Consider the following 26540-nt stretch of genomic DNA (forward strand, 5'->3'; position numbering starts at 1 on the left):
CCCCCACATCCTGTGTTTGTGGTTCCTAATGGCTGGTTCATGTAGTTTAAACCAAGCTGGTCATTTCTCTTCTTCCTGTTAGTCAACCCATTTTGGGCGTCGCAACCACAGATCACATTAAATTACTAATGCTTAGTTCATAACCATGTGGGAATTTACCACATTACGACTGGGAGAAATCCACTAGAAGGGGCCCCCCCAACTGGTAATCTACTAGTGGGAATTTAACAGACTGGGAGAAATCCACTAGAAGGGCCCCCCCCAACTGGTAATCTACTAGTGGGAATTTACCACATTACGACTGGGAGAAATCCACTAGAAGGGGCCCCCCCAACTGGTAATCTACTAGTGGGAATTTACCACATTACGACTGGGAGAAATCCACTAGAAGGGCCCCCCAACTGGTAATCTACTAGTGGGAATATACCATAAAGACTGGGAGAAATCCACTAGAAGGGGCCCCCAACTGGTAATCTACTAGTGGGAATATACCATAAAGACTGGGAGAAATCCACTAGAAGTCCCCCCAACTGGTAATCTACTAGTGGGAATATACCATAAAGACTGGGAGAAATCCACTAGAAGGGCCCCCAACTGGTAATCTACTCCTAGAGACTGGGAGAAATCCACTAGAAGGGCCCCCCCAACTGGTAATCTACTAGTGGGAATATACCATAAAGACTGGGAGAAATCCACTAGAAGGGCCCCCAACTGGTAATCTACTAGTGGGACTATACCATAAAGACTGGGAGAAATCCTCCCCCAACTGGTAATCTACTAGTGGAATATACCATAAAGACTGGGAGAAATCCACTAGAAGGGCCCCCCAACTGGTAATCTACTAGTGGGAATATACCATAAAGACTGGGAGAAATCCACTAGAAGGGCCCCCCAACTGGTAATCTACTAGTGGGAATATACCATAAAGACTGGGAGAAATCCACTAGAAGGGGCCCCCCCCAACTGGTAATCTACTAGTGGGAATATACCATAAAGACTGGGAGAAATCCACTAGAAGGGCCCCCAACTGGTAATCTACTAGAGGGAATTTAACAGACTGGGAGAAATCCACTAGAAGGGCCCCCCCAACTGGTAATCTACTAGTGGGAATTTAATAGAGACTGGGAGAAATCCACTAGAAGGGGCCCCCCCCCAACTGGTAATCTACTTGGGAATATACCATAAAGACTGGGAGAAATCCACTAGAAGGGCCCCCAACTGGTAATTTAACAAAAGACTGGGAGAAATCCACTAGAAGGGCCCCCAACTGGTAATCTACTAGTGGGAATATACCATAAAGACTGGGAGAAATCCACTAGAAGGGCCCCCAACTGGTAATCTACTAGTGGGAATATACCATAAAGACTGGGAGAAATCCACTAGAAGGCCCCCCCCAACTGGTAATCTACTAGTGGGAATATACCATAAAGACTGGGAGAAATCCACTAGAAGGGCCCCCCCAACTGGTAATCTACTAGTGGGAATTTAATAGAGACTGGGAGAAATCCACTAGAAGGGCCCCCCCAACTGGTAATCTACTAGTGGGAATATACCATAAAGACTGGGAGAAATCCACTAGAAGGGCCCCCAACTGGTAATCTACTAGTGGGACTATACCATAAAGACTGGGAGAAATCCACTAGAAGGGCCCCCCAACTGGTAATCTACTAGTGGGAATATACCATAAAGACTGGGAGAAATCCACTAGAAGGGCTCCCCCAACTGGTAATCTACTAGTGAATATACCATAAAGACTGGGAGAAATCCACTAGAAGGGCCCCCCAACTGGTAATTTAGAGGGAATTTAACAGACTGGGAGAAATCCACTAGAAGGCTTGGTAATCTACTAGTGGAATATACCATAAAGACTGGGAGAAATCCCTAGAAGGGCCCCCCAACTGGTAATTTAACAAAAGACTGGGAGAAATCACTAGAAGGGCCCCCCAACTGGTAATCTACTAGTGGGAATATACCATAAAGACTGGGAGAAATCCACTAGAAGGGCCCCCCAACTGGTAATCTACTAGTGGGAATATACCATAAAAGACTGGGAGAAATCCACTAGAAGGGCCCCCCAACTGGTAATCTACTAGTGGGAATATACCATAAAGACTGGGAGAAATCCACTAGAAGGGCCCCCTGTAACTGGTAATCTACTAGTGGGAATATACCATAAAGACTGGGAGAAATCCACTAGAAGGCCCCCAACTGGTAATCTACTAGTGGGAATATACCATAAAGACTGGGAGAAATCCACTAGAAGGGCCCCCCAACTGGTAATCTACTAGTGGAATCAGACTGGGAGAAATCCACTAGAAGGGCCCCCAACTGGTAATCTACTAGTGGGAATATACCATAAAGACTGGGAGAAATCCACAAGGGCCGCCCCCAACTGGTAATCTACTAGTGAATATACCATAAAGACTGGGAGAAATCCACTAGAAGGGCCCCCAACTGGTAATCTACTAGTGGGAATATACCATAAAGACTGGGAGAAATCCACTAGAAGGGGCCCCCCAACTGGTAATCTACTAGTGGGAATTTAATAGAGACTGGGAGAAATCCACTAGAAGGGCCCCCAACTGGTAATCTACTAGTGGGAATATACCATAAAGACTGGGAGAAATCCACTAGAAGGGCCCCCAACTGGTAATCTACTAGTGGGAATATACCATAAAGACTGGGAGAAATCCACTAGAAGGGGCCCCCCAACTGGTAATCTACTAGAAATGGGCCCCCAATTAATCTACTAGTGGGAATTTAGAGACTGGGAGAAATCCACTAGAAGGGCCCCCAACTGGTAATCTACTAGTGGGAATTTACCACATTACGACTGGGAGAAATCCACTAGAAGGGGCCCCCCCAACTGGTAATCTACTAGTGGGAATTTACCACATTACGACTGGGAGAAATCCACTAGAAGGGCCCCCCCCAACTGGTAATCTACTAGTGGGAATATACCATAAAGACTGGGAGAAATCCACTAGAAGGGGCCCCCCCAACTGGTAATCTACTAGTGGGAATATACCATAAAGACTGGGAGAAATCCACTAGAAGTCCCCCCCCCCCAACTGGTAATCTACTAGTGGGAATATACCATAAAGACTGGGAGAAATCCACTAGAAGGGCCCCCCAACTGGTAATCTACTAGTGGGAATATACCATAAAGACTGGAGAAATCCACTAGAAGGGCCCCCCAACTGGTAATCTACTAGTGGGAATATACCATAAAGACTGGGAGAAATCCACTAGAAGGGCCCCCCAACTGGTAATCTACTAGTGGGAATATACCATAAAGACTGGGAGAAATCCACTAGAAGGGCCCCCCAACTGGTAATCTACTGTGGAATATACCATAAAGACTGGGAGAAATCCCCAACTGGTAATCTACTAGTGGGAAGACTGGGAGAAATCCACTAGAAGGCCCCCAACTGGTAATCTACTAGTGGGAAGACTGGGAGAAATCCACTAGAAGGGCCCCCAACTGGTAATCTACTAGTGGGAATATACCATAAAGACTGGGAGAAATCCACTAGAAGGGCCCCCAACTGGTAATCTACTAGTGGGAATATACCATAAAGACTGGGAGAAATCCACTAGAAGGGCCCCCCAACTGGTAATCTACTAGTGGAATATACCATAAAGACTGGGAGAAATCCACTAGAAGGGCCCCCAACTGGTAATCTACTAGTGGGAATTTAATAGAGACTGGGAGAAATCCACTAGAAGGGCCCCCCAACTGGTAATCTACTAGTGGGAATATACCATAAAGACTGGGAGAAATCCACTGAAGGGGCCCCCCAACTGGTAATCTACTAGTGGAATATACCATAAAGACTGGGAGAAATCCACTAGAAGGGGCCCCCCAACTGGTAATCTACTAGTGGGAATTTAATAGAGACTGGGAGAAATCCACTAGAAGGCCCCCAACTGGTAATCTACTAGTGGGAATATAATAAAGACTGGGAGAAATCCACTAGAAGGGCCCCCCAACTGGTAATCTACTAGTGGGAATATCCCATAAAGACTGGGAGAAATCCACTAGAAGGGCCCCCAACTGGTAATCTACTAGTGGGAATATACCATAAAGACTGGGAGAAATCCACTAGAAGGGGCCCCCAACTGGTAATCTACTAGTGGGAATATACCATAAAGACTGGGAGAAATCCACTAGAAGGGCCCCCAACTGGTAATCTACTAGTGGGAATATACCATAAAGACTGGGAGAAATCCACTAGAAGGGCCCCCCAACTGGTAATCTACTAGTGGAATTTAATAGAGACTGGGAGAAATCCACTAGAAGGGCCCCCAACTGGTAATCTACTAGTGGGAATTTAATAGAGACTGGGATACTAGAAGGGCCCCAACTGGTAATTTAACAAAAGACTGGGAGAAATCCACTAGAAGGGCCCCCAACTGGTAATCTACTAGTGGGAATATACCATAAAGACTGGGAGAAATCCACTAGAAGGGCCCCCCAACTGGTAATCTACTAGTGGGAATTTAACAGACTGGGAGAAATCCATAGAAGGCCCCCCAACTGGTAATCTACTAGTGGGAGAAGAAATCCACTAGAAGGGGTCCCCCCCAACTGGTAATCTACTAGTGGGAATATACCATAAAGACTGGGAGAAATCCACTAGAAGGGGCCTCCCCAACTGGTAATCTACTAGAGGGAATTTAACAGACTGGGAGAAATCCACTAGAAGGGCCCCCCAACTGGTAATCTACTAAATTTAATAGAGACTGGGAGAAATCCACTAGAAGGGCCCCCCAACTGGTAATCTACTAGTGGGAATATACCATAAAGACTGGGAGAAATCCACTAGAAGGGCCCCCCAACTGGTAATTTAACTGGTAATCTACTAGTGGGAATATACCATAAAGACTGGGAGAAATCCACTAGAAGGGCCCCCCAACTGGTAATCTACTAGTGGGAATATACCATAAAGACTGGGAGAAATCCACTAGAAGGGCCCCCCAACTGGTAATCTACTAGTGGGAATATACCATAAAGACTGGGAGAAATCCACTAGAAGGCCCCCCAACTGGTAATCTACTAGTGGGAATATACCATAAAGACTGGGAGAAATCCACTAGAAGGGGCCCCCCCCAACTGGTAATCTACTAGTGGGAATTTAACAGACTGGGAGAAATCCACTAGAAGGGCCCCCCAACTGGTAATCTACTAGTGGGAATATACCATAAAGACTGGGAGAAATCCACTAGAAGGGCCCCCCAACTGGTAATCTACTAGTGGGAATATACCATAAAGACTGGGAGAAATCCACTAGAAGGGCCCCCCCAACTGGTAATCTACTAGTGGGAATATACCATAAAGACTGGGAGAAATCCACTAGAAGGGGCCCCCCCCCAACTGGTAATCTACTAGTGGGAATTTAATAGAGACTGGGAGAAATCCACTAGAAGGGCCCCCCCAACTGGTAATCTACTAGTGGGAATATACCATAAAGACTGGGAGAAATCCACTAGAAGGGGCCCCCCCTAACTGGTAATCTACTAGTGGGAATATACCATAAAGACTGGGAGAAATCCACTGACTGGTAATCTACTAGAAATTTAATAGAACTGGGAGAAATCCCCCCCCAACTGGTAATCTACTAGTGGGAATATACCATAAAGACTGGGAGAAATCCACTAGAAGGGCCCCCCCCTGGTAATCTACTAGTGGGAATATCCCATAAAGACTGGGAGAAATCCACTAGAAGGGCCCCCAACTGGTAATCTACTAGTGGGAATATACCATAAAGACTGGGAGAAATCCACTAGAAGGGCCCCCCAACTGGTAATCTACTAGTGGAATATACCATAAAGACTGGGAGAAATCCACTAGAAGGGCCCCCAACTAGTAATCTACTAGTGGGAATATACCATAAAGACTGGGAGAAATCCACTAGAAGGGCCCCCAACTGGTAATCTACTAGTGGGAATATACCATAAAGACTGGGAGAAATCCACTAGAAGGGCCCCCAACTGGTAATCTACTAGTGGGAATTTAATAGAGACTGGGAGAAATCCACTAGAAGGGCCCCCCCAACTGGTAATCTACTAGTGGGAATTTAATAGAGACTGGGAGAAATCCACTAGAAGGGCCCCCCCCAACTGGTAATTTAACAAAAGACTGGGAGAAATCCACTAGAAGGCCCCCCCCCAACTGGTAATCTACTAGTGGGGGAAGCTATCATCCTGAGCGTCCGCTTTTCCCACATGGTGACCTCTGACCTCACCTACTAAAGGAAATAACTAACCTGCTTTTTTTGGCAGATTAAATTGCAACAAAAAGATATGAAAAACTTTTGGTTTTTTTACACTTTGTTTACAAAGCAGATGGATTGTGACAAGGTTTGTTAACCATGAGCCAATCCGGAGTTTCTCATGAGTTCAAATCAGGTGAAGCCATCCAGCTGTTATTTATGCCTTCACAAACTGGTAAATTCCAACATCCCACTTGGGTGTGAATGCAGCATGAAATACTGAATTTAGAATTCTGTTGTTACACCCACAAATCCCGTCTCTGGTTCCTATTGGCTGACATGTTGTAATGCATTCTAACAGGTAGTATCAGACCAATCGAATGCTCTGGGGGGGGGGGGTGAAGTTTCCCCTGGGTACACATCTAGGACCAGCTTCCCCTCATCTTAACTGTTAGTGTGAGAAATGAATAACTGACCCCAGATCAGAGTCTTGGCGACAACTGCACCCCTGTCTATAACAACAGTCAAGTTAGTTATCGGTTACCACTTCTATGTGGATAACGACCCTTGAATTGGTTCTTAACTGGTCAAATAAAATAACTCCTGATATAAATTAATATGGAGTCTTTTAAGACTTTTTTTTGGGGGGGGGGGGGTTCTAAAATTACGTGTAATTGTTTTAAGAAAGTCATACCAAGGATAATTTAACTACTCAAATTTCTTATTTTGGGAACCTCTTCATTTGAGACATTGATTTAGGCCTTTACTACTATAGCCCATAGAAATACATTGAATAACACAACAGACATTTTATATATTTTTTTTACTATAAAGGTTGTCTGCCCTCTTTATCTAGGAGATGTGAGAAAAGCTCAGGATATTACAGGAACTGAGGCTGAAGCTGTATAAAAAGGGGTCTGTTGAGAGGGCTGCAATGTTAGTGCTTGGATATTAGTCGTGTGTCAGAAAGATCTGCAAAGTGTTTTTGAAAACTGACAAAAGTGAAAAGTAAGAAGAATCCTGTGAAAACAATACAAGGTAGGATCCCATCAGGAGGATGTAGGAGGATCCCATCAGTGTTCAAGTCTCGTGTCACCTTAGAACGGACTGGTAGGTATGTGTGTGTGTGTGTTTCTGGGTAATAGGATATCTCTGGTCGTCACGGTCCTTTCCTGGTCGTGGGAAAGAGGTGAGAGTGGTGGCAGGTCTTTAAACTGCAGGTCTGTGTAGTTCCCTGGGTAGAGAGAGAACTGTTGAGTGGTGGCAGGCAGGTCTTTAAACTTGCAGGTCTGTGTAGTTCCCTGGGTAGAGAGAGAGCTGTTGAGAGTGGTGGCAGGCAGGTCTTTAAACTGGACGTCTGTCTGTAGTTCCCTGGGTAGAGAGAGAGCTGTTGAGAGTGGTGGCAGGCAGGTCTTTAAACTGGACGTCTGTCTGTAGTTCCCTGGGTAGAGAGAGAGCTGTTGAGAGTGGTGGCAGGCAGGTCTTTAAACTGCAGGTCTGTGTAGTTCCCTGGGTAGAGAGAGAGAGCTGTTGAGAGTGGTGGCAGGCAGGTCTTTAAACTGGACGTCTGTCTGTAGTTCCCTGGGTAGAGAGAGAGAGCTGTTGAGAGTGGTGGCAGGCAGGTCTTTAAACTGGACGTCTGTCTGTAGTTCCCTGGGTAGAGAGAGAGAGAGCTGTTGAGAGTGGTGGCAGGCAGGTCTTTAAACTGGACGTCTGTCTGTAGTTGTCTGTGTCGTTGGGACCGTTCACATTCGCACACACAACAATTCCACAGCTAACAGACTTCCCTCGTTATTAAATAAAATAAAAAATTTCTCTTAAAGAACACACAGCTTTGTACCTGCGTCAAAAGGGGTGTGTAGACACGCGTGTAAACGTTGTAAAAAGGCCATATGAATTAAATAAAGTTTTGGAGCAGTTTACCTGAGCTAGAATACGAATTATCGTCTTTATAAACTGTGCTGGCTGTGTCCTCATCAATGAAACACATTGAGGCAAGGCGCGTAGCTTCCGGGTCGTATTCATTACGAAAACAGTTTAAGAACCAAGCGTTTCACTACACTCGCAATAACATCTGATACATATATGTGTATGTCACCAATCATATTTGATTTGCACCGGATTTCCCCTATTAAATGCCAAAGGGTTCCTCCCGTTTCCAAACCAAAGAGGCAAACAATCAAGAACGAGAGTTTCTATTGGACAAATGCAGGTGGGTTCCTCCCGTTTCCCCTTTAAAGGACCAAACGGAAGCAAACAGATCAGAACGAGAGTTTCTATTGGACAAATGCAGGTGGGTTCCTCCCGTTTCCCTTTAAAGGCCAAAAAGAAAACGGAAACAGTTTTCTATTGGACAAATGCAGGGTGGGTTCCTCCCGTTTCCCCTTTAAAGAACCAAAGGGAAGCAAACAGATCAGAACGAGGTTAAATGCAGGGTGGGTTCCTCCCGTTTCGTTCCATTTGCTTCCGTTTAATCAACTTTATGCAACAGAATCGGCGTAAAGAATACACGAAACCGCCTGTTGTCAATGTGGAGAGATGCGATTTAAATATATATATATATATTTATTAATTATTATGAACACAACAAATACAAAAAAAAAAACAGAAATATTCAAACGAGTACATAAACCTAACAGACAGAGGTATTACATATCAATATTCATTTTCAATTTGTTATTAAATACTTTTACGGTGCGTATTTCTTTTTTGTTTTTACATTTACTGACCATTTCAAAAATCATATTTAAATTCTCTCTTAAATGATGTGAAGCAAGGGTTTGTTCTCTTCATTTTATGGATAAAGAATATTCCGTGAAAGATGAAACACGTGAACAATGAACGTTAAATCAGGGTCCCGTGTCCTCTGGATCAATATAAAACATATGAACATGTGGAGAGATCCTATGCTACTAGTAGCCTCCTGCTATAGATATGCATAAACATCTCCGGTAGATGTGTCGCACTGCTTTGATTTATCTTGGTCAGGGTCGCAGTTGTAAATGAGAACTTGTTCTCAACTAGCCTACCTGGTTAAATAAAGGTGTTCTCAACTGGCCTACCTGGTTAAATAAAGGTGTTCTCAACTGACCTGGTTAAATAAAGGTGTTCTCAACTAGCCTACCTGGTTAAATAAAGGTGTTCTCAACTGGCCTACCTGGTTAAATAAAGGTGTTCTCAACTAGCCTACCTGGTTAAATAAAGGTGTTCTCAACTAGCCTACCTGGTTAAATAAAGGTGTTCTCAACTAGCCTACCTGGTTAAATAAAGGTGTTCTCAACTGGCCTACCTGGTTAAATAAAGGTGTTCTCAACTAGCCTACCTTAAATAAAGGTTAACTGGCCTACCTGGTTAAATAAAGGTGTTCTCAACTGCCTACCTGGTTAAATAAAGGTGTTCTCAACTAGCCTACCTGGTTAAATAAAGGTGTTCTCAACTAGCCTACCTGGGTTAAATAAAGGTGTTCTCAACTAGCCTACCTGGTTAAATAAAGGTGTTCTCAACTAGGTGTTCTCAACTAGCCTACCTGGTTAAATAAAGGTGTTCTCAACTGGCCTAAATAAAGGTGTTCTCAACTAGCCTACCTGGTTAAATAAAGGTGTTCAACTAGCCTCAACTAGCCGACCTGGTTAAATAAAGGTGTTCTCAACTGGCCTACCTGGTTAAATAAAGGTGTTCTCAACTAGCCTACCTGGTTAAATAAAGGTGTTCTCAACTGGCCGACCTGGTTAAATAAAGATGTTCTCAACTAGCCTACCTGGTTAAATAAAGGTGTTCTCAACTGGCCGACCTGGTTAAATAAAGGTGTTCTCAACTAAATAAAGCTACCCTGGTTAAATAAAGGTGTTCTCAACTGCCTACCTGGTTAAATAAAGGTGTTCTCAACTAGCCTACCTGGTTAAATAAAGGTGTTCTCAACTAGCCTACCTGGTTAAATAAAGGTGAAATAAATAAATTAAATAAACATCTCCGATATATAAAGTGTTTATTCTCAAAGTTGCCGGGATGTGACGTGTCCCACTACTTATACCGGTACATTCGTAACAACTTAAAAGCATTACGAAACTTACATTATATAAAAAGAAAAAAAAGAAACGTCACGTAAGCAAATAAACCATTTATTTAGTCGTTGTTGATTAAATTCGACACTCTTATTGACGTCCACGCAAAAAAACGACTTGCCTGATGGGTGAAACAATGACAAAAACGCCACCTGCTGGAGGGAGACACGTTTTCCCCCCGACATGGACCTTCCTCTTCCTCTTCCGCTTCCGCTCTGATCACACTTCGCGCCAAGGAGTATTTTTTATTTTTTTAAAGGAGCTGCTGGTGTAAACTAGTCTCATCACGATCAATAAGAAAAACTCATTCATTTTGTTGTGGATTATGGTAAGTCACGGCGTCTATGCATCGTAGGTCCAAATCAACAACTCGTTCCCCTGACAACAGCAACACAAGTGACTCAGTAATGCATAGAAACGCATATGTCAGCTAACGTTAGGACGGCATGTTACTGTTTTAGGGGACGCACGAGCTATTACGAATGTACCGAGTAAGCTAGTTAATTAAGCCAACTAGATCCCAACCTGTAGTTGCCCTATTTGGTTGTTTTAGTAGGATTTCTAGCTAACTCACTAGCTATCACGCTAAATGAAAACAATGCATGAAGCTGACTGTCTTTGCAAGTCAGTTGTTTTACATGGCAAACATGAAAGTGACAGTCGTCTTGTCAATACTGACAACAAAATTATGGCATCAAGTGGCATCTTTACATGGGTAGATCATAAAGATAAATATGCGATGGTACTAGAACTACAGCAACTGATGCAGCTAAATTGGGCTCCCGAATGGCGCAGCTCTCTTAGGCTACTGCAGTCCCTGGTTCGAATCCAGGCCGCATCACATCCGGCCGTGATTGGGAGTCCCATAGGGTCGCGCAGTTTTTGCCCACCGTAGTCCGGGGTAAGGCCGTCATTAGCTGACTTGCCGAGTTAAATAAAGTTGAAATATAAAGTATGTTTTTGTACCAGAACTAGATACTGTATCTGGCCAAGCCACATATCGCTCATGTGTAACTTAGCAATGCATGTCTTCAAATCAAATGTCATTTAACGTCTAGGATAGATCCCAAATTACACCGTATTCCTATACAGTGCACTGTTTACTTTTAACCAGAGCCCTGTAGTGCATTATATAGGGAATAGGGTGTCAATTAGGCTCAGTGGACTCATTTACTCTCTCCTCTCCCCCTCCCCTTCCATTCTTAGGACATCAGGCGGTTCTTTGTATCAAGCAAACCCGCAGATCAGAAACCATCTCAGGATGGAACCCTCCACACGGAGAAGGAATCCACGAAGATGAAGAAGAAATCCGTCTCAACAGACGAAGAAGTAAAGAAGAAGAAGAAACCTGCCACCAAGGTATTTATTATTATAAACCAGAGTCTCTAGTCAGTGAACTGGTCGACCACCAAGGTATTTATTATAAACCAGAGTCTCTAGTCAGTGAACTGGTCGACCACCAAGGTATTAATATAAACCAGAGTCTCTAGTCAGTGAACTGGTCGACCACCAAGGTATTTATTATTATAAACCAGAGTCTCTAGTCAGTGAACTGGTCGACCACCAAGGTATTAATATAAACCAGAGTCTCTAGTCAGTGAACTGGTCGACCACCAAGGTATTAATATAAACCAGAGTCTCTAGTCAGTGAACTGGTCGACCACCAAGGTATTTATTATAAACCAGAGTCTCTAGTCAGTGAACTGGTCGACCACCAAGGTATTTATTATTATAAACCAGAGTCTCTAGTCAGTGAACTGGTCGACCACCAAGGTATTAATATAAACCAGAGTCTCTAGTCAGTGAACTGGTCGACCACCAAGGTATTTATTATTATAAACCAGAGTCTCTAGTCAGTGAACTGGTCGACCACCAAGGTATTAATATAAACCAGAGTCTCTAGTCAGTGAACTGGTCGACCACCAAGGTATTTATTATAAACCAGAGTCTCTAGTCAGTGAACTGGTCGACCACCAAGGTATTAATATAAACCAGAGTCTCTAGTCAGTGAACTGGTCGACCACCAAGGTATTAATATAAACCAGAGTCTCTAGTCAGTGAACTGGTCGACCACCAAGGTATTAATATAAACCAGAGTCTCTAGTCAGTGAACTGGTCTCTAGTCAGTGAACTGGTCCACCAAGGTATTAATATAAACCAGAGTCTCTAGTCAGTGAACTGGTCGACCACCAAGGTATTAATATAAACCAGAGTCTCTAGTCAGTGAACTGGTCGACCACCAAGGTATTTATTATAAACCAGTCTCTAGTCAGTGAACTGGTCGACCACCAAGGTATTTATTATTATAAACCAGAGTCTCTAGTCAGTGAACTGGTCGACCACCAAGGTATTAATATAAACCAGAGTCTCTAGTCAGTGAACTGGTCGACCACCAAGGTATTTATTATACTAAAACCAGAGTAAACCAGAGTCTCTAGTCAGTGAACTGGTCGACCACCAAGGTATTTATTATTATAAACCAGAGTCTCTAGTCAGTGAACTGGTCGACCACCAAGGTATTTATTATAAACCAGAGTCTCTAGTCAGTGAACTGGTCGACCACCAAGGTATTAATATAAACCAGAGTCTCTAGTCAGTGAACTGGTCGACCACCAAGGTATTAATATAAACCAGAGTCTCTAGTCAGTGAACTGGTCGACCACCAAGGTATTTATTATAAACCAGAGTCTCTAGTCAGTGAACTGGTCGACCACCAAGGTATTAATATAAACCAGAGTCTCTAGTCAGTGAACTGGTTGACCACCAAGGTATTTATTATTATAAACCAGAGTCTCTAGTCAGTGAACTGGTCGACCACCAAGGTATTTATTATAAACCAGAGTCTCTAGTCAGTGAACTGGTCGACCACCAAGGTATTTATTATTATAAACCAGAGTCTCTAGTCAGTGAACTGGTCGAGTCTCAGTCAGTGAACTGGTCGACCACCAAGGTATTAATATAAACCAGAGTCTCTAGTCAGTGAACTGGTCGACCACCAAGGTATTAATATAAACCAGAGTCTCTAGTCAGTGAACTGGTCGACCACCAAGGTATTAATATAAACCAGAGTCTCTAGTCAGATGATGATGGTGGTGAGGATGATGGTGATGATGGTGGTGAGGATGATGATGGTGGTGGTGAGGATGATGATGATGATGGTGGTGGTGAGGATGATGATGATGATGGTGGTGAGGATGATGATGGTGGTGGTGAGGATGATGATGATGATGGTGAGGATGATGATGATGATGGTGGTGGTGAGGATGATGGTGGTGATGGTGGTGAGGATGATGATGATGGTGGTGAGGATGATGATGATGATGATGGTGGTGGTGAGGATGATGGTGGTGAGGATGATGATGGTGAGGATGATGATGGTGGTGGTGAGGATGATGATGATGATGATGATAATGATGGTGGTGAGGATGATGATGATGGTGGTGAGGATGATGATGGTGGTGGTGAGGATGATGATGATGATAATGATGGTGGTGAGGATGATAATGGTGATGATGATAATGATAGTGGTGAGGATGATGATGGTGAGGATGGTGGTGAGGATGATAATGGTGATGATGATAATGATAGTGGTGAGGATGATGATGGTGAGGATGATGATGATGATGGTGGTGGTGAGGATGATGGTGGTGATGGTGGTGAGGATGATGATGATGGTGGTGAGGATGATGATGATGATGGTGGTGGTGAGGATGATGGTGGTGAGGATGATGATGGTGAGGATGATGATGGTGGTGGTGAGGATGATGATGATGATGATGATAATGATGGTGGTGAGGATGATGATGATGGTGGTGAGGATGATGATGGTGGTGGTGAGGATGATAATGGTGATGATGATAATGATAGTGGTGAGGATGATGATGGTGAGGATGGTGGTGAGGATGATAATGGTGATGATGATAATGATAGTGGTGAGGATGATGATGGTGAGGATGATAATGATAGTGGTGAGGATGATGATGGTGAGGATGATGATGATAATGATAGTGGTGAGGATGATGATGGTGAGGATGATGATGATGGTGAGGATGATGATGATAATGATAGTGGTGAGGATGATGATGATGGTGATGATGTGTTCCAGATCACCAGCCCCAAGGTGGAGAAGAAGAAGAAGAAGGACAATGATAAAAAGAGAAAGAGGCGTGTTGTCATTGAGTCAGGTAATAATGATGGCTGAACCTCTGGGCCATTTAATGGTCATTGAATCAGGTAATAATGATGGTTGAACTTCTGTGGGCCATTTAATGGTAATTGAGTCAGGTAATAATGATGACTGAACCTCTGACAGGTAATAATGATGACTGCCCCTCTGGGCCATTTAATGGTTATTCAGTCAGGTAATAATGATGACTGTGGGCCATTTAATGGTCATTGAGTCAGGTAATAATGATGGCTGTCCCTCTGGGCCATTTAATGGTCATTGAGTCAGGTAATAATGATGGCTGTCCCTCTGGGCCATTTAATGGTAATTGAGTCAGGTAATAATGATGACTGAACCTCTGACAGTGGAGGTATTACTGGCCCTGTGATTTTAGAATGGGCCATATAACGGTCGTTTCCAAATTAAATGTTTAACATTTTTACATCACCTTTATTTAACCAGGTAGGCTAGTTGAGAACAAGTTCTCATTTGCAAATGAGCCGACATATATTCATGATTTAGGCTGAAACGCGACCTAACACAAGGTCAGAGGGTCGGGGGTCAGAGAGGCGGGGGTCGGGGGTCATAGTGATTTGTCAGACTTTAATCGACCAGCGTTTCTACTCTTCCATATTCGTTGAACCTGTTTTGGTTGTAAACTGAAACGGACAGAGAGCACTAATGTCCAACGGCCTTCAGGGTCATCCTGCAGGGGGTTTCTGGGGAAAACAGAACACCTTCTCTGGCTGTTATCATAGAATATGGGGTCATCCTGCAGGGGGTTTCTGGGGGAAAACAGAACACCTTCTCTGGCTGTTATCATAGAATAATATGGGTTTCCTCCCGAGTCTTAAGGAGGGTTTCCTCCCGAGTCTTGGGAGGGTTTCCTCCCCGAGTCTTAAGGAGGGTTTCCTCCCGAGTCTTAAGGAGGGTTTCCTCCCGAGTCTTAAGGAGGGTTTCCTCCCGAGGGAGGGTTAAGGAGGGTTTCCTCCCGAGTCTTAAGGAGGGTTTCCTCCCGAGGTCTCCCGAGTAAGGAGGGTTTCCTCCCAGTCTTAAGGAGGGTTTCCTCCCGAGGTTAAGGAGGGTTTCCTCCCCCGAGTCTTAAGGAGGGTTTCCTCCCGGTTAGTCTTAAGGAGGGTTTCCTCCCCGAGTCTTGAGATCTTAACCAGCTTAAGCTTGTGTCTGTGGTCTCATGTCTTAAACACAAGGTAATGGAGGGTTTCCTCCCAGTCAACCTGGCTATTTTTGTTGTTGTCATCACCAAACATCCTCCCCTCCACCTCTCTTTTTGTTGTTCATCTCTTCTCTCTCTCTCTTTCTCTCCTCCCCCCCTCCTCCTCCCTCCCTCCCTCCTGTAGACTCTGAGGAGGAGGTAGTGGAGCAGAAGCAGAAGGCCCAGAAACCAAACCCTCCTCTTCCTCCGGCTCCTCTTCCTCCTGCCAAGAAAGACCCGGTGCAGTACGTCTCTGAGACAGGTGAGACAGACGAGACTCCATAACGGAAGAATACCGGGACACAGACAGACTAGACTCCATAACGGAGAATACCGGAACACAGACAGACTAGACTCCATAACGGGAGAATACCGGACACAGACAGACGAGACTCCATAACGGGAGATACCGGGACACAGACAGACGAGACTCCATAACGGGAGAATACCGACTCTATCAGACAGACAGACTCTAGTAACGTGATCAGAATATGATTCATCCTGACAGACTCTAGTATGATTCGACAGACTCTATCAGAATATGATTCATCCTGACAGACTCTAGTAACGTCTATCAGAATATGATTCATCCTGACAGACTCTAGTAACGTCTATCAGAATATGATTCATCCTGACAGACTCTAGTAACGTCTATCAGAATATGAATCATCCTGACAGACTCTAGTAACGTCTATCAGAATATGATTCATCCTGACAGACTCCATTATCTTTTCATCCTGAAGACTCTAGTAACTGTATCAGAATATGAATCATCCTGACAGACTCTATTTCTTTTCTGCCTCTAGTAACTCCTGACAGACTCTAGTAACTCTATCAGAATATCTCATCTCTGACAGACTCCATTTCTTTTCCCTCCTGCTCTCTCTCTCTCTGCCTCTCTCTGTGTCTCTCTCTCTCTCTTTGCCTCTCTCTCTCTGCCTCTCTCTCTGCCTCTCTCTCTCTCTGCCTCTCTCTCTGTCTCTCTCTCTCTGCCTCTCTCTCTCTGTCTCTCTGCCTCTGTCTCTTCTCTCTCTCTCTTCCTTACCCCCCCTCCTCTCTGTAGATTCAGACAGCGATAACTTCCTGTCTCTGAAGAAGGAAGTGACCAAACCAGGGAAGTCCCAGGCTAATGGAGTGACCAGACCAGGGAAGGCCCACACTGGGACCAAAGAGAGCCACAGGTCCCCCCGAAACCCACCCTTGCTCCCGCCACAGGGAAAGGAGGGATGAAGAAGTCTCCTCCAGCCCCCGTCACCCCTAAATCAGCGCCCCCGCAGAGCAAACGCACCCCCACCTCTGTCCTGGACTACTTTGGCAGTGGGAGTGTCCAGCGCTCGGACAAGAAACTGGTGGCCAGTACCAAGAGGAAGACTGTGAGGAAAACTCTCTCTCTCTACTCTCCCTCCAGCCTTCTCAGGACCCAGGTCTAGTGTGTAGTCTGACTAGTCTGACTAGTTGTTGTTGATGAGACCCAGGTCTAGTGTGTAGTCTGACTAGTTGTTGTTGATGAGACCCAGGTCTAGTGTGTAGTCTGACTAGTCTGACTAGTTGTTGTTGATGAGACCCAGGTCTAGTGTGTAGTCTGACTAGTTGACTAGTTGTTGTTGAGACCCAGGTCTAGTGTGTAGTCTGACTAGTCTGTTGATTAGACCCAGGTCTGTGTGTAGTCTGACTAGTTGTTGTTGATGAGACCCAGGTCTAGTGTGTAGTCTGACTAGTCTGACTAGTTGTTGTTGATGAGACCCAGGTCTAGTGTGTAGTCTGACTAGTCTGACTAGTTGTTGTTGATGAGACCCAGGTCTAGTGTGTAGTCTGACTAGTCTGACTAGTTGTTGTTGATGAGACCCAGGTCTAGTGTGTCTGACTAGTCTGACTAGTTGTTGTTGATGTCTCTAGACTGACTAGTTGTTGTTGATGAGACCCAGGTCTAGTGTGTAGTCTGACTAGTCTGACTAGTTGTTGTTGATGAGACCCAGGTCTAGTGTGTAGTCTGACTAGTTGTTGTTGATGAGACCCAGGTCTAGTGTGTAGTCTGACTGAGTCTGACTAGTTGTTGTAGTGATTATTAGACCCAGGTCTAGTGTGTAGTCTGACTAGTCTGACTAGTTGTTGTTGATTAGACCCAGGTCTAGTGTGTAGTCTGACTAGTTGTTGTTGATGAGACCCAGGTCTAGTGTGTAGTCTGACTAGTCTGACTAGTTGTTGTTGATGAGACCCAGGTCTAGTGTGTAGTCTGACTAGTTGTTGTTGATGAGACCCAGGTCTAGTGTGTAGTCTGACTAGTTGTTGTTGATGAGACCCAGGTCTAGTGTGTAGTCTGACTAGTCTGACTAGTTGTTGTTGATGAGACCCAGGTCTAGTGTGTAGTCTGACTAGTTGTTGTTGATGAGACTAGTTGTGTGTCTGATGTTGTTGTTGATTAGACCCAGGTCTAGTGTGTAGTCTGACTAGTCTGACTAGTTGTTGTTGATTAGACCCAGGTCTAGTGTGTAGTCTGACTAGTTGACTAGTTGTTGTGATGAGACCCAGGTCTAGTGTGTAGTCTGACTAGTTGTTTGTTGATGAGACCCAGGTCTAGTGTGTAGTCTGACTAGTTGTTGTTGATTAGACTCTAGTGTGTAGTCTGACTAGTTGTTGTTGATGAGACCCAGGTCTAGTGTGTAGTCTGACTAGTTGTTGTTGATGAGACTAGGTCTAGTGTGTAGTCTGATAGTCTGACTAGTTGTTGATGAGACCCAGGTCTAGTGTGTAGTCTGACTAGTTGTTGTTGATGAGACCCAGGTCTAGTGTGTAGTCTGACTAGTCTGACTAGTTGTTGTTGATGAGATTAGACCCAGGTCTAGTGTGTAGTCTGACTAGTTGACTTGTTGATGATGAGACCCAGGTCTAGTGTGTAGTCTGACTAGTCTGACTAGTTGTTGATGATGAGACCCAGGTCTAGTGTGTAGTCTGACTAGTCTGACTAGTTGTTGTTGATGAGACCCAGGTCTAGTGTGTAGTCTGACTAGTCTGACTAGTTGTTGTTGATGAGACCCAGGTCTAGTGTGTAGTCTGACTAGTCTGACTAGTTGTTGTTGATGAGACCCAGGTCTAGTGTGTAGTCTGACTAGTTGACTAGTTGTTGTTGATTAGACCCAGGTCTAGTGTGTAGTCTGACTAGTTGTTGTTGATGAGACCCAGGTCTAGTGTATGTCTGACTAGTCTGACTAGTTGTTGTTGATGAGACCCAGGTCTAGTGTGTAGTCTGACTAGTTGACTAGTTGTTGTTGATTAGACCCAGGTCTAGTGTGTAGTCTGACTAGTTGACTAGTTGTTGTTGATGAGGCCCAGGTCTAGTGTGTAGTCTGACTAGTTGTTGATGAGACCCAGGTCTAGTGTTTGTCTGACTAGTCTGACTAGTTGTTGTTGATGAGACCCAGGTCTAGTGTGTAGTCTGACTAGTTGTTGATGAGACCCAGGTCTAGTGTGTAGTCTGACTAGTCTGACTAGTTGTGACTAGTTGTTGTTGATGAGACCCAGGTCTAGTGTGTAGTCTGACTAGTCTTGTTGTTGTTGATGAGACCCAGGTCTAGTGTGTAGTCTGACTAGTCTGACTTTGTTGTTGATTAGACCCAGGTCTAGTGTGTAGTCTGAGTCTGAGGTCTAGTCTGACTAGTTGTTGTTGATGAGACCCAGGTCTAGTGTGTAGTCTGACTAGTCTGACTAGTTGTTGTTGATGAGACCCAGGTCTAGTGTGTCTGACTAGTCTGACTAGTTGTTGTTGATGAGACCCAGGTCTAGTGTGTAGTCTGACTAGTCTGACTAGTTGTTGTTGATGAGACCCAGGTCTAGTGTGTAGTCTGACTAGTTGTTGCTGATGAGACCCAGGTCTAGTGTGTAGTCTGACTAGTCTGACTAGTTGTTGTTGATGAGACCCAGGTCTAGTGTGTAGTCTGACTAGTTGTTGTTGATGAGACCCAGGTCTAGTGTGTAGTCTGACTAGTTGTTGTGATGAGACCCAGGTCTAGTGTGTAGTCTGACTAGTCTGACTAGTTGTTGATGGTCTGACTAGTCTGACTAGTTGTTGTTGATGAGACCCAGGTCTAGTGTGTAGTCTGACTAGTCTGACTAGTTGTTGTTGATGACCCAGGTCTAGTGTGTGGCCAGTCTGACTAGTTGTTGTTGATGAGACCCAGGTCTAGTGTAGTCTGACTAGTTGACTAGTTGTTGTTGATTAGACCCAGGTCTAGTGTGTAGTCTGACTAGTTGACTAGTTGTTGTTGATGAGGCCCAGGTCTAGTGTGTAGTCTGACTAGTTGTTGATGAGACCCAGGTCTAGTGTTTGTCTGACTAGTCTGACTAGTTGTTGTTGATGAGACCCAGGTCTAGTGTGTAGTCTGACTAGTTGACTAGTTGTTGTTGATTAGACCCAGGTCTGTGTGTCTGACTAGTCTGACTAGTTGTTGTTGATGAGACCCAGGTCTAGTGTGTAGTCTGACTAGTTGTTGTTGATGAGACTCTAGTTGTTGACTAGTTGATGAGACCCAGGTCTAGTGTGTAGTCTGACTAGTTGTTGTTGATGAGACCCAGGTCTAGTGTGTAGTCTGACTAGTTGTTGTTGATGAGACCCAGGTCTAGTGTGTAGTCTGACTAGTCTGACTAGTTGTTGTTGATGAGACCCAGGTCTAGTGTGTAGTCTGACTAGTCTGACTAGTTGTTGTTGATGAGACCCAGGTCTAGTGTGACTAGTAGTCTGACTAGTTGTTGACTAGTTGTTGTTGATGAGACCCAGGTCTAGTGTGTAGTCTGACTAGTCTGACTAGTTGTTGTTGATGAGACCCAGGTCTAGTGTGTAGTCTGACTAGTCTGACTAGTTGTTGTTGATGAGACCCAGGTCTAGTGTGTAGTCTGAGTCTGACTAGTTGTTGTTGATGAGACCCAGGTCTAGTGTGTAGTCTGACTAGTTGACTAGTTGTTGTGATGAGACCCAGGTCTAGTGTGTAGTCTGACTAGTTAGTTGTTGATGATGAGACCCAGGTCTAGTGTGTAGTCTGACTAGTTGACTAGTTGTTGATGAGACCCAGGTCTAGTGTGTAGTCTGACTAGTCTGACTAGTTGTTGTTGATGAGACCCAGGTCTAGTGTGTAGTCTGACTAGTCTGACTAGTTGTTGTTGATTAGACCCAGGTCTAGTGTGTAGTCTGACTAGTCTGACTAGTTGTTGTTGATGAGACCCAGGTCTAGTGTGTAGTCTGACTAGTCTGACTAGTTGTTGTTGATGAGACCCAGGTCTAGTGTGTAGTCTGACTAGTCTGACTAGTTGTTGTTGATTAGACCCAGGTCTAGTGTGTAGTCTGAGTGACTAGTCTGACTAGTTGACTAGTCTGACTAGTTGTTGTTGATTAGACCCAGGTCTAGTGTGTAGTCTGACTAGTTGACTAGTTGTTGATGAGACCCAGGTCTAGTGTGTAGTCTGACTAGTCTGACTAGTTGTTGTTGATGAGACCCAGGTCTAGTGTGTAGTCTAGTCTGACTAGTTGTTGTTGATGAGACCCAGGTCTAGTGTGTAGTCTGACTAGTCTGACTAGTTGTTGTTGATGAGACCCAGGTCTAGTGTGTAGTCTGACTAGTTGTTGTTGATGAGACCCAGGTCTAGTGTGTAGTCTGACTAGTCTGACTAGTTGTTGTTGATGAGACCCAGGTCTAGTGTGTAGTCTGACTAGTTGACTAGTTGTTGTTGATTAGACCCAGGTCTAGTGTGTAGTCTGACTAGTTGTTGTTGATGAGACCCAGGTCTAGTGTGTAGTCTGACTAGTCTGACTAGTTGTTGTTGATGAGACCCAGGTCTAGTGTGTCTGACTAGTCTGACTAGTTGTTGTTGATGAGACCCAGGTCTAGTGTGTAGTCTGACTAGTTGTTTGTTGATGAGACCCAGGTCTAGTGTAGTCTGACTAGTTGACTTGTTGATGAGACCCAGGTCTAGTGTGTAGTCTGACTAGTTGTTGTTGATGACCCAGGTCTAGTCTGACTAGTTGTTGTTGATGAGACCCAGGTCTAGTGTGTAGTCTGACTAGTCTGACTAGTTGTTGTTGATGAGACCCAGGTCTAGTGTGTAGTCTGACTAGTTGACTAGTTGTTGTTGATTAGACCCAGGTCTAGTGTCTAGTCTGACTAGTTGTTGTTGATGAGACCCAGGTCTAGTGTGTAGTCTGACTAGTTGTTGTTGATGAGACCCAGGTCTAGTGTGTAGTCTGACTAGTCTGACTAGTTGTTGTTGATGAGACCCAGGTCTAGTGTGTAGTCTGACTAGTCTGACTAGTTGTTGTTGATTAGACCCAGGTCTAGTGTGTAGTCTGACTAGTCTGACTAGTTGTTGTTGAGACCCAGGTCTAGTGTGTAGTCTGACTAGTTGTTGTTGATGAGACCCAGGTCTAGTCTGACTAGTCTGACTAGTTGTTGTTGATGAGACCCAGGTCTAGTCTGACTAGTCTGACTAGTTGTTGTTGATGAGACCCAGGTCTAGTGTGTAGTCTGACTAGTTGTTGTTGATGAGACCCAGGTCTAGTGTGTAGTCTGACTAGTTGTTGTTGATGAGACCCAGGTCTAGTGTGTAGTCTGACTAGTTGTTGTTGATGAGACCCAGGTCTAGTGTGTAGTCTGACTAGTCTGACTAGTTGTTGTTGATGAGACCCAGGTCTAGTGTGTAGTCTGACTAGTTGTTTGTTGATGAGACCCAGGTCTAGTGTGTGTAGTCTGACTAGTTGTTGTTGATGAGACCCAGTGTCTAGTGTTGTTGTCTGAGACCCAGGTCTAGTGTGTAGTCTGACTAGTTGTTGTTGATGAGACCCAGGTCTAGTGTGATAGTCTGACTAGTTGACTAGTTGTTGATTAGACCCAGGTCTAGTGTGTAGTCTGACTAGTTGTCGTTGATGAGACCCAGGTCTAGTGTGTAGTCTGACTAGTTGTTGTTGATGAGACCCAGGTCTAGTGTGTAGTCTGACTAGTTGTTGACTAGTTGTTGTCTGATGATGAGACCCAGGTCTAGTGTGTAGTCTGACTAGTCTGACTAGTTGTTGTTGATGAGACCCAGGTCTAGTGTGTAGTCTGACTAGTTGCTGACTAGTTGTTGTTGATGAGACCCAGGTCTAGTGTGTAGTCTGACTAGTCTGACTGTTGTTGATGAGACCCAGGTCTAGTGTGTCTGTCTGACTAGTTGTTGTTGATGAGACCCAGGTCTAGTGTGTAGTCTGACTAGTCTGACTAGTTGTTGTTGATTAGACCCAGGTCTAGTGTGTAGTCTGACTAGTTGTTGTTGATGAGACCCAGGTCTAGTGTGTAGTCTGACTAGTCTGACTAGTTGTTGTTGATGAGACCCAGGTCTAGTGTGTAGTCTGACTAGTTGTTGTTGATGAGACCCAGGTCTAGTGTCTGACTAGTCTGACTAGTTGTTGTTGATGAGACCCAGGTCTAGTGTGTAGTCTGACTAGTCTGACTAGTTGTTGTTGATGAGACCCAGGTCTAGTGTGTAGTCTGACTAGTTGACTAGTTGTTGTTGATGAGACCCAGGTCTAGTGTGTAGTCTGACTAGTTGACCCAGGTCTAGTTGTGTAGTCTGACTAGTTGTTGTTGATGAGACCCAGGTCTAGTGTGTAGTCTGACTAGTTGACTAGTTGTTGTTGATTAGACCCAGGTCTAGTGTCTAGTCTGACTAGTTGTTGTTGATGAGACCCAGGTCTAGTGTGTAGTCTGACTAGTTGTTGTTGATGAGACCCAGGTCTAGTGTGTAGTCTGACTAGTCTGACTAGTTGTTGTTGATTAGACCCAGGTCTAGTGTGTAGTCTGACTAGTCTGACTAGTTGTTGTTGATGAGACCCAGGTCTAGTGTGTAGTCTGACTAGTTGTTGTTGATGAGACTCTAGTGTGTAGTCTGAGTTGTTGTTGATGAGACCCAGGTCTAGTGTGTAGTCTGACTAGTCTGACTTTGTTGTTGATGAGACCCAGGTCTAGTGTGTAGTCTGACTAGTTGTTGTTGTGAGTCTGAGTCTGACTAGTTGACTAGTTGTTGTTGATTAGACCCAGGTCTAGTGTGTAGTCTGAGTCTGACTAGTTGTTGTTGATGAGACCCAGGTCTAGTGTGTAGTCTGACTAGTTGACTAGTTGTTGATGAGACCCAGGTCTAGTGTGTAGTCTGACTAGTCTGACTAGTTGTTGATTAGACCCAGGTCTAGTGTGTAGTCTGACTAGTCTGACTAGTTGTTGTTGATGAGACCCAGGTCTAGTGTGTAGTCTGACTAGTCTGACTAGTTGTTGTTGATGAGACCCAGGTCTAGTGTGTAGTCTGAGTTGTTGTTGATTAGACCCAGGTCTAGTGTGTAGTCTGACTAGTCTGACTAGTTGTTGTTGATGAGACCCAGGTCTAGTGTGTAGTCTGACTAGTCTGACTAGTTGTTGATGAGACCCAGGTCTAGTGTGTAGTCTGACTAGTCTGACTAGTTGTTGTTGATGAGACCCAGGTCTAGTGTGTAGTCTGACTAGTTGTTGTTGATGAGACCCAGGTCTAGTGTGTAGTCTGACTAGTTGTTGTTGATGAGACCCAGGTCTAGTGTGTAGTCTGACTAGTCTGACTAGTTGTTGTTGATGAGACCCAGGTCTAGTGTGTAGTCTGACTAGTCTGACTAGTTGTTGTTGATGAGACCCAGGTCTAGTGTGTAGTCTGACTAGTCTGACTAGTTGTTGTTGATGAGACCCAGGTCTAGTGTGTAGTCTGACTAGTCTGACTAGTTGTTGTTGATGAGACCCAGGTCTAGTGTGTAGTCTGACTAGTTGTTGTTGATGAGACTGACTAGTTGTTGTTGATGAGACCCAGGTCTAGTGTGTAGTCTGACTAGTTGTTGTTGATGAGACCCAGGTCTAGTGTGTAGTCTGACTAGTCTGACTAGTTGTTGTTGATTAGACCCAGGTCTAGTGTGTAGTCTGACTAGTCTGACTAGTTGTTGTTGATTAGACCCAGGTCTAGTGTGTAGTCTGACTAGTCTGACTAGTTGTTGTTGATGAGACCCAGGTCTAGTGTGTAGTCTGACTAGTTGTTGTTGATGAGACCCAGGTCTAGTGTGTAGTCTGACTAGTCTGACTAGTTGTTGTTGATGAGACCCAGGTCTAGTGTGTAGTCTGACTAGTCTGACTAGTTGTTGTTGATGAGACCCAGGTCTAGTGTGTAGTCTGACTAGTTGTTGTTGATTAGACCCAGGTCTAGTGTGTAGTCTGACTAGTTGTTGTTGATTAGACCCAGGTCTAGTGTCTAGTCTGACTAGTTGTTGTTGATGAGACCCAGGTCTAGTGTGTAGTCTGACTAGTCTGACTAGTTGTTGTTGATGAGACCCAGGTCTAGTGTGTAGTCTGACTAGTTGATGAGACTAGGTCTGTTGATTCTGACCCAGGTCTAGTGGTCTAGTCTGACTAGTCTGACTAGTTGTTGTTGATGAGACCCAGGTCTAGTGTGTAGTCTGACTAGTTGTTGTTGATGAGACCCAGGTCTAGTGTGTAGTCTGACTAGTCTGACTAGTTGTTGTTGATGAGACCCAGGTCTAGTGTGTAGTCTGACTAGTCTGACTAGTTGTTGTTGATGAGACCCAGGTCTAGTGTGTAGTCTGACTAGTTGACTAGTTGTTGTTGATGAGACCCAGGTCTAGTGTGTCTGAGTCTGACTAGTCTGACTAGTTGTTGTTGATTAGACCCAGGTCTAGTGTGTCTGAGTCTGACTAGTTGTTGTTGATAGTTGGTCTAGTGTGTGATTAGATGAGACCCAGGTCTAGTGTGTAGTCTGAGTGTGTTGATGAGACCCAGTCTGACTAGTTGTTGTTGATGAGACCCAGGTCTAGTGTGTAGTCTGACTAGTCTGACTAGTTGTTGTTGATGAGACCCAGGTCTAGTGTGTAGTCTGACTAGTTGTTGTTGATGAGACCCAGGTCTAGTGTGTAGTCTGACTAGTTGTTGTTGATGAGACCCAGGTCTAGTGTGTAGTCTGACTAGTCTGACTAGTTGTTGTTGATGAGACCCAGGTCTAGTGTGTAGTCTGACTAGTTGTTGATGAGACCCAGGTCTAGTGTGTAGTCTGACTAGTTGTTGTTGATGAGACCCAGGTCTAGTGTGTAGTCTGACTAGTCTGACTAGTTGTTGTTGATGAGACCCAGGTCTAGTGTGTAGTCTGACTAGTCTGACTAGTTGTTGTTGATGAGACCCAGGTCTAGTGTGTAGTCTGACTAGTCTGACTAGTTGTTGTTGATTAGACCCAGGTCTAGTGTCTAGTCTGACTAGTTGTTGTTGATGAGACCCAGGTCTAGTGTGTAGTCTGACTAGTTGTTGTTGATGAGACTGACTACTAGTTGTTGTTGATGAGACCCAGGTCTAGTGTGTAGTCTGACTAGTTGACTAGTTGTTGTTGATGAGACCCAGGTCTAGTGTGTAGTCTGACTAGTCTGACTAGTTGTTGTTGATGAGACCCAGGTCTAGTGTGTAGTCTGACTAGTCTGACTAGTTGTTGTTGATGAGACCCAGGTCTAGTGTGTAGTCTGACTAGTTGTTGTTGATGAGACCCAGGTCTAGTGTGTAGTCTGACTAGTTGACTAGTTGTTGTTGATGAGACCCAGGTCTAGTGTGTAGTCTGACTAGTTGTTGTTGATGAGACCCAGGTCTAGTGTGTAGTCTGACTAGTTGTTGTTGATGAGACCCAGGTCTAGTCTGACTAGTCTGACTAGTTGTTGTTGATGAGACCCAGGTCTAGTCTGACTAGTCTGACTAGTTGTTGTTGATGAGACCCAGGTCTAGTGTGTAGTCTGACTAGTTGTTGTTGATGAGACCCAGGTCTAGTGTGTAGTCTGACTAGTTGTTGTTGATGAGACCCAGGTCTAG

At 44.5% G+C, this 26540-nt stretch overlaps 1 protein-coding gene across 1 annotated transcript in view; it reads left to right on the top strand.

The window, feature by feature from the left end:
* Positions 1-10467: 10467 nt before the first annotated feature.
* LOC115123329 (replication factor C subunit 1-like) overlaps positions 10468-26540 on the top strand; it is a 71061-nt gene continuing 54988 nt past the window's right edge. Inside the window, 6 exon segments of the mRNA XM_065003403.1 lie at positions 10468-10604; positions 11483-11635; positions 14382-14460; positions 15800-15916; positions 16718-16851; positions 16854-17027. Coding sequence (XP_064859475.1) covers positions 10602-10604; positions 11483-11635; positions 14382-14460; positions 15800-15916; positions 16718-16851; positions 16854-17027 — 660 coding nt within the window. The 5' untranslated portion in view covers positions 10468-10601.

This window comes from Oncorhynchus nerka, linkage group LG18 (genome assembly GCF_034236695.1).
Source record: "Oncorhynchus nerka isolate Pitt River linkage group LG18, Oner_Uvic_2.0, whole genome shotgun sequence".
NCBI classification, from domain to species: Eukaryota; Metazoa; Chordata; class Actinopteri; order Salmoniformes; family Salmonidae; genus Oncorhynchus; species Oncorhynchus nerka.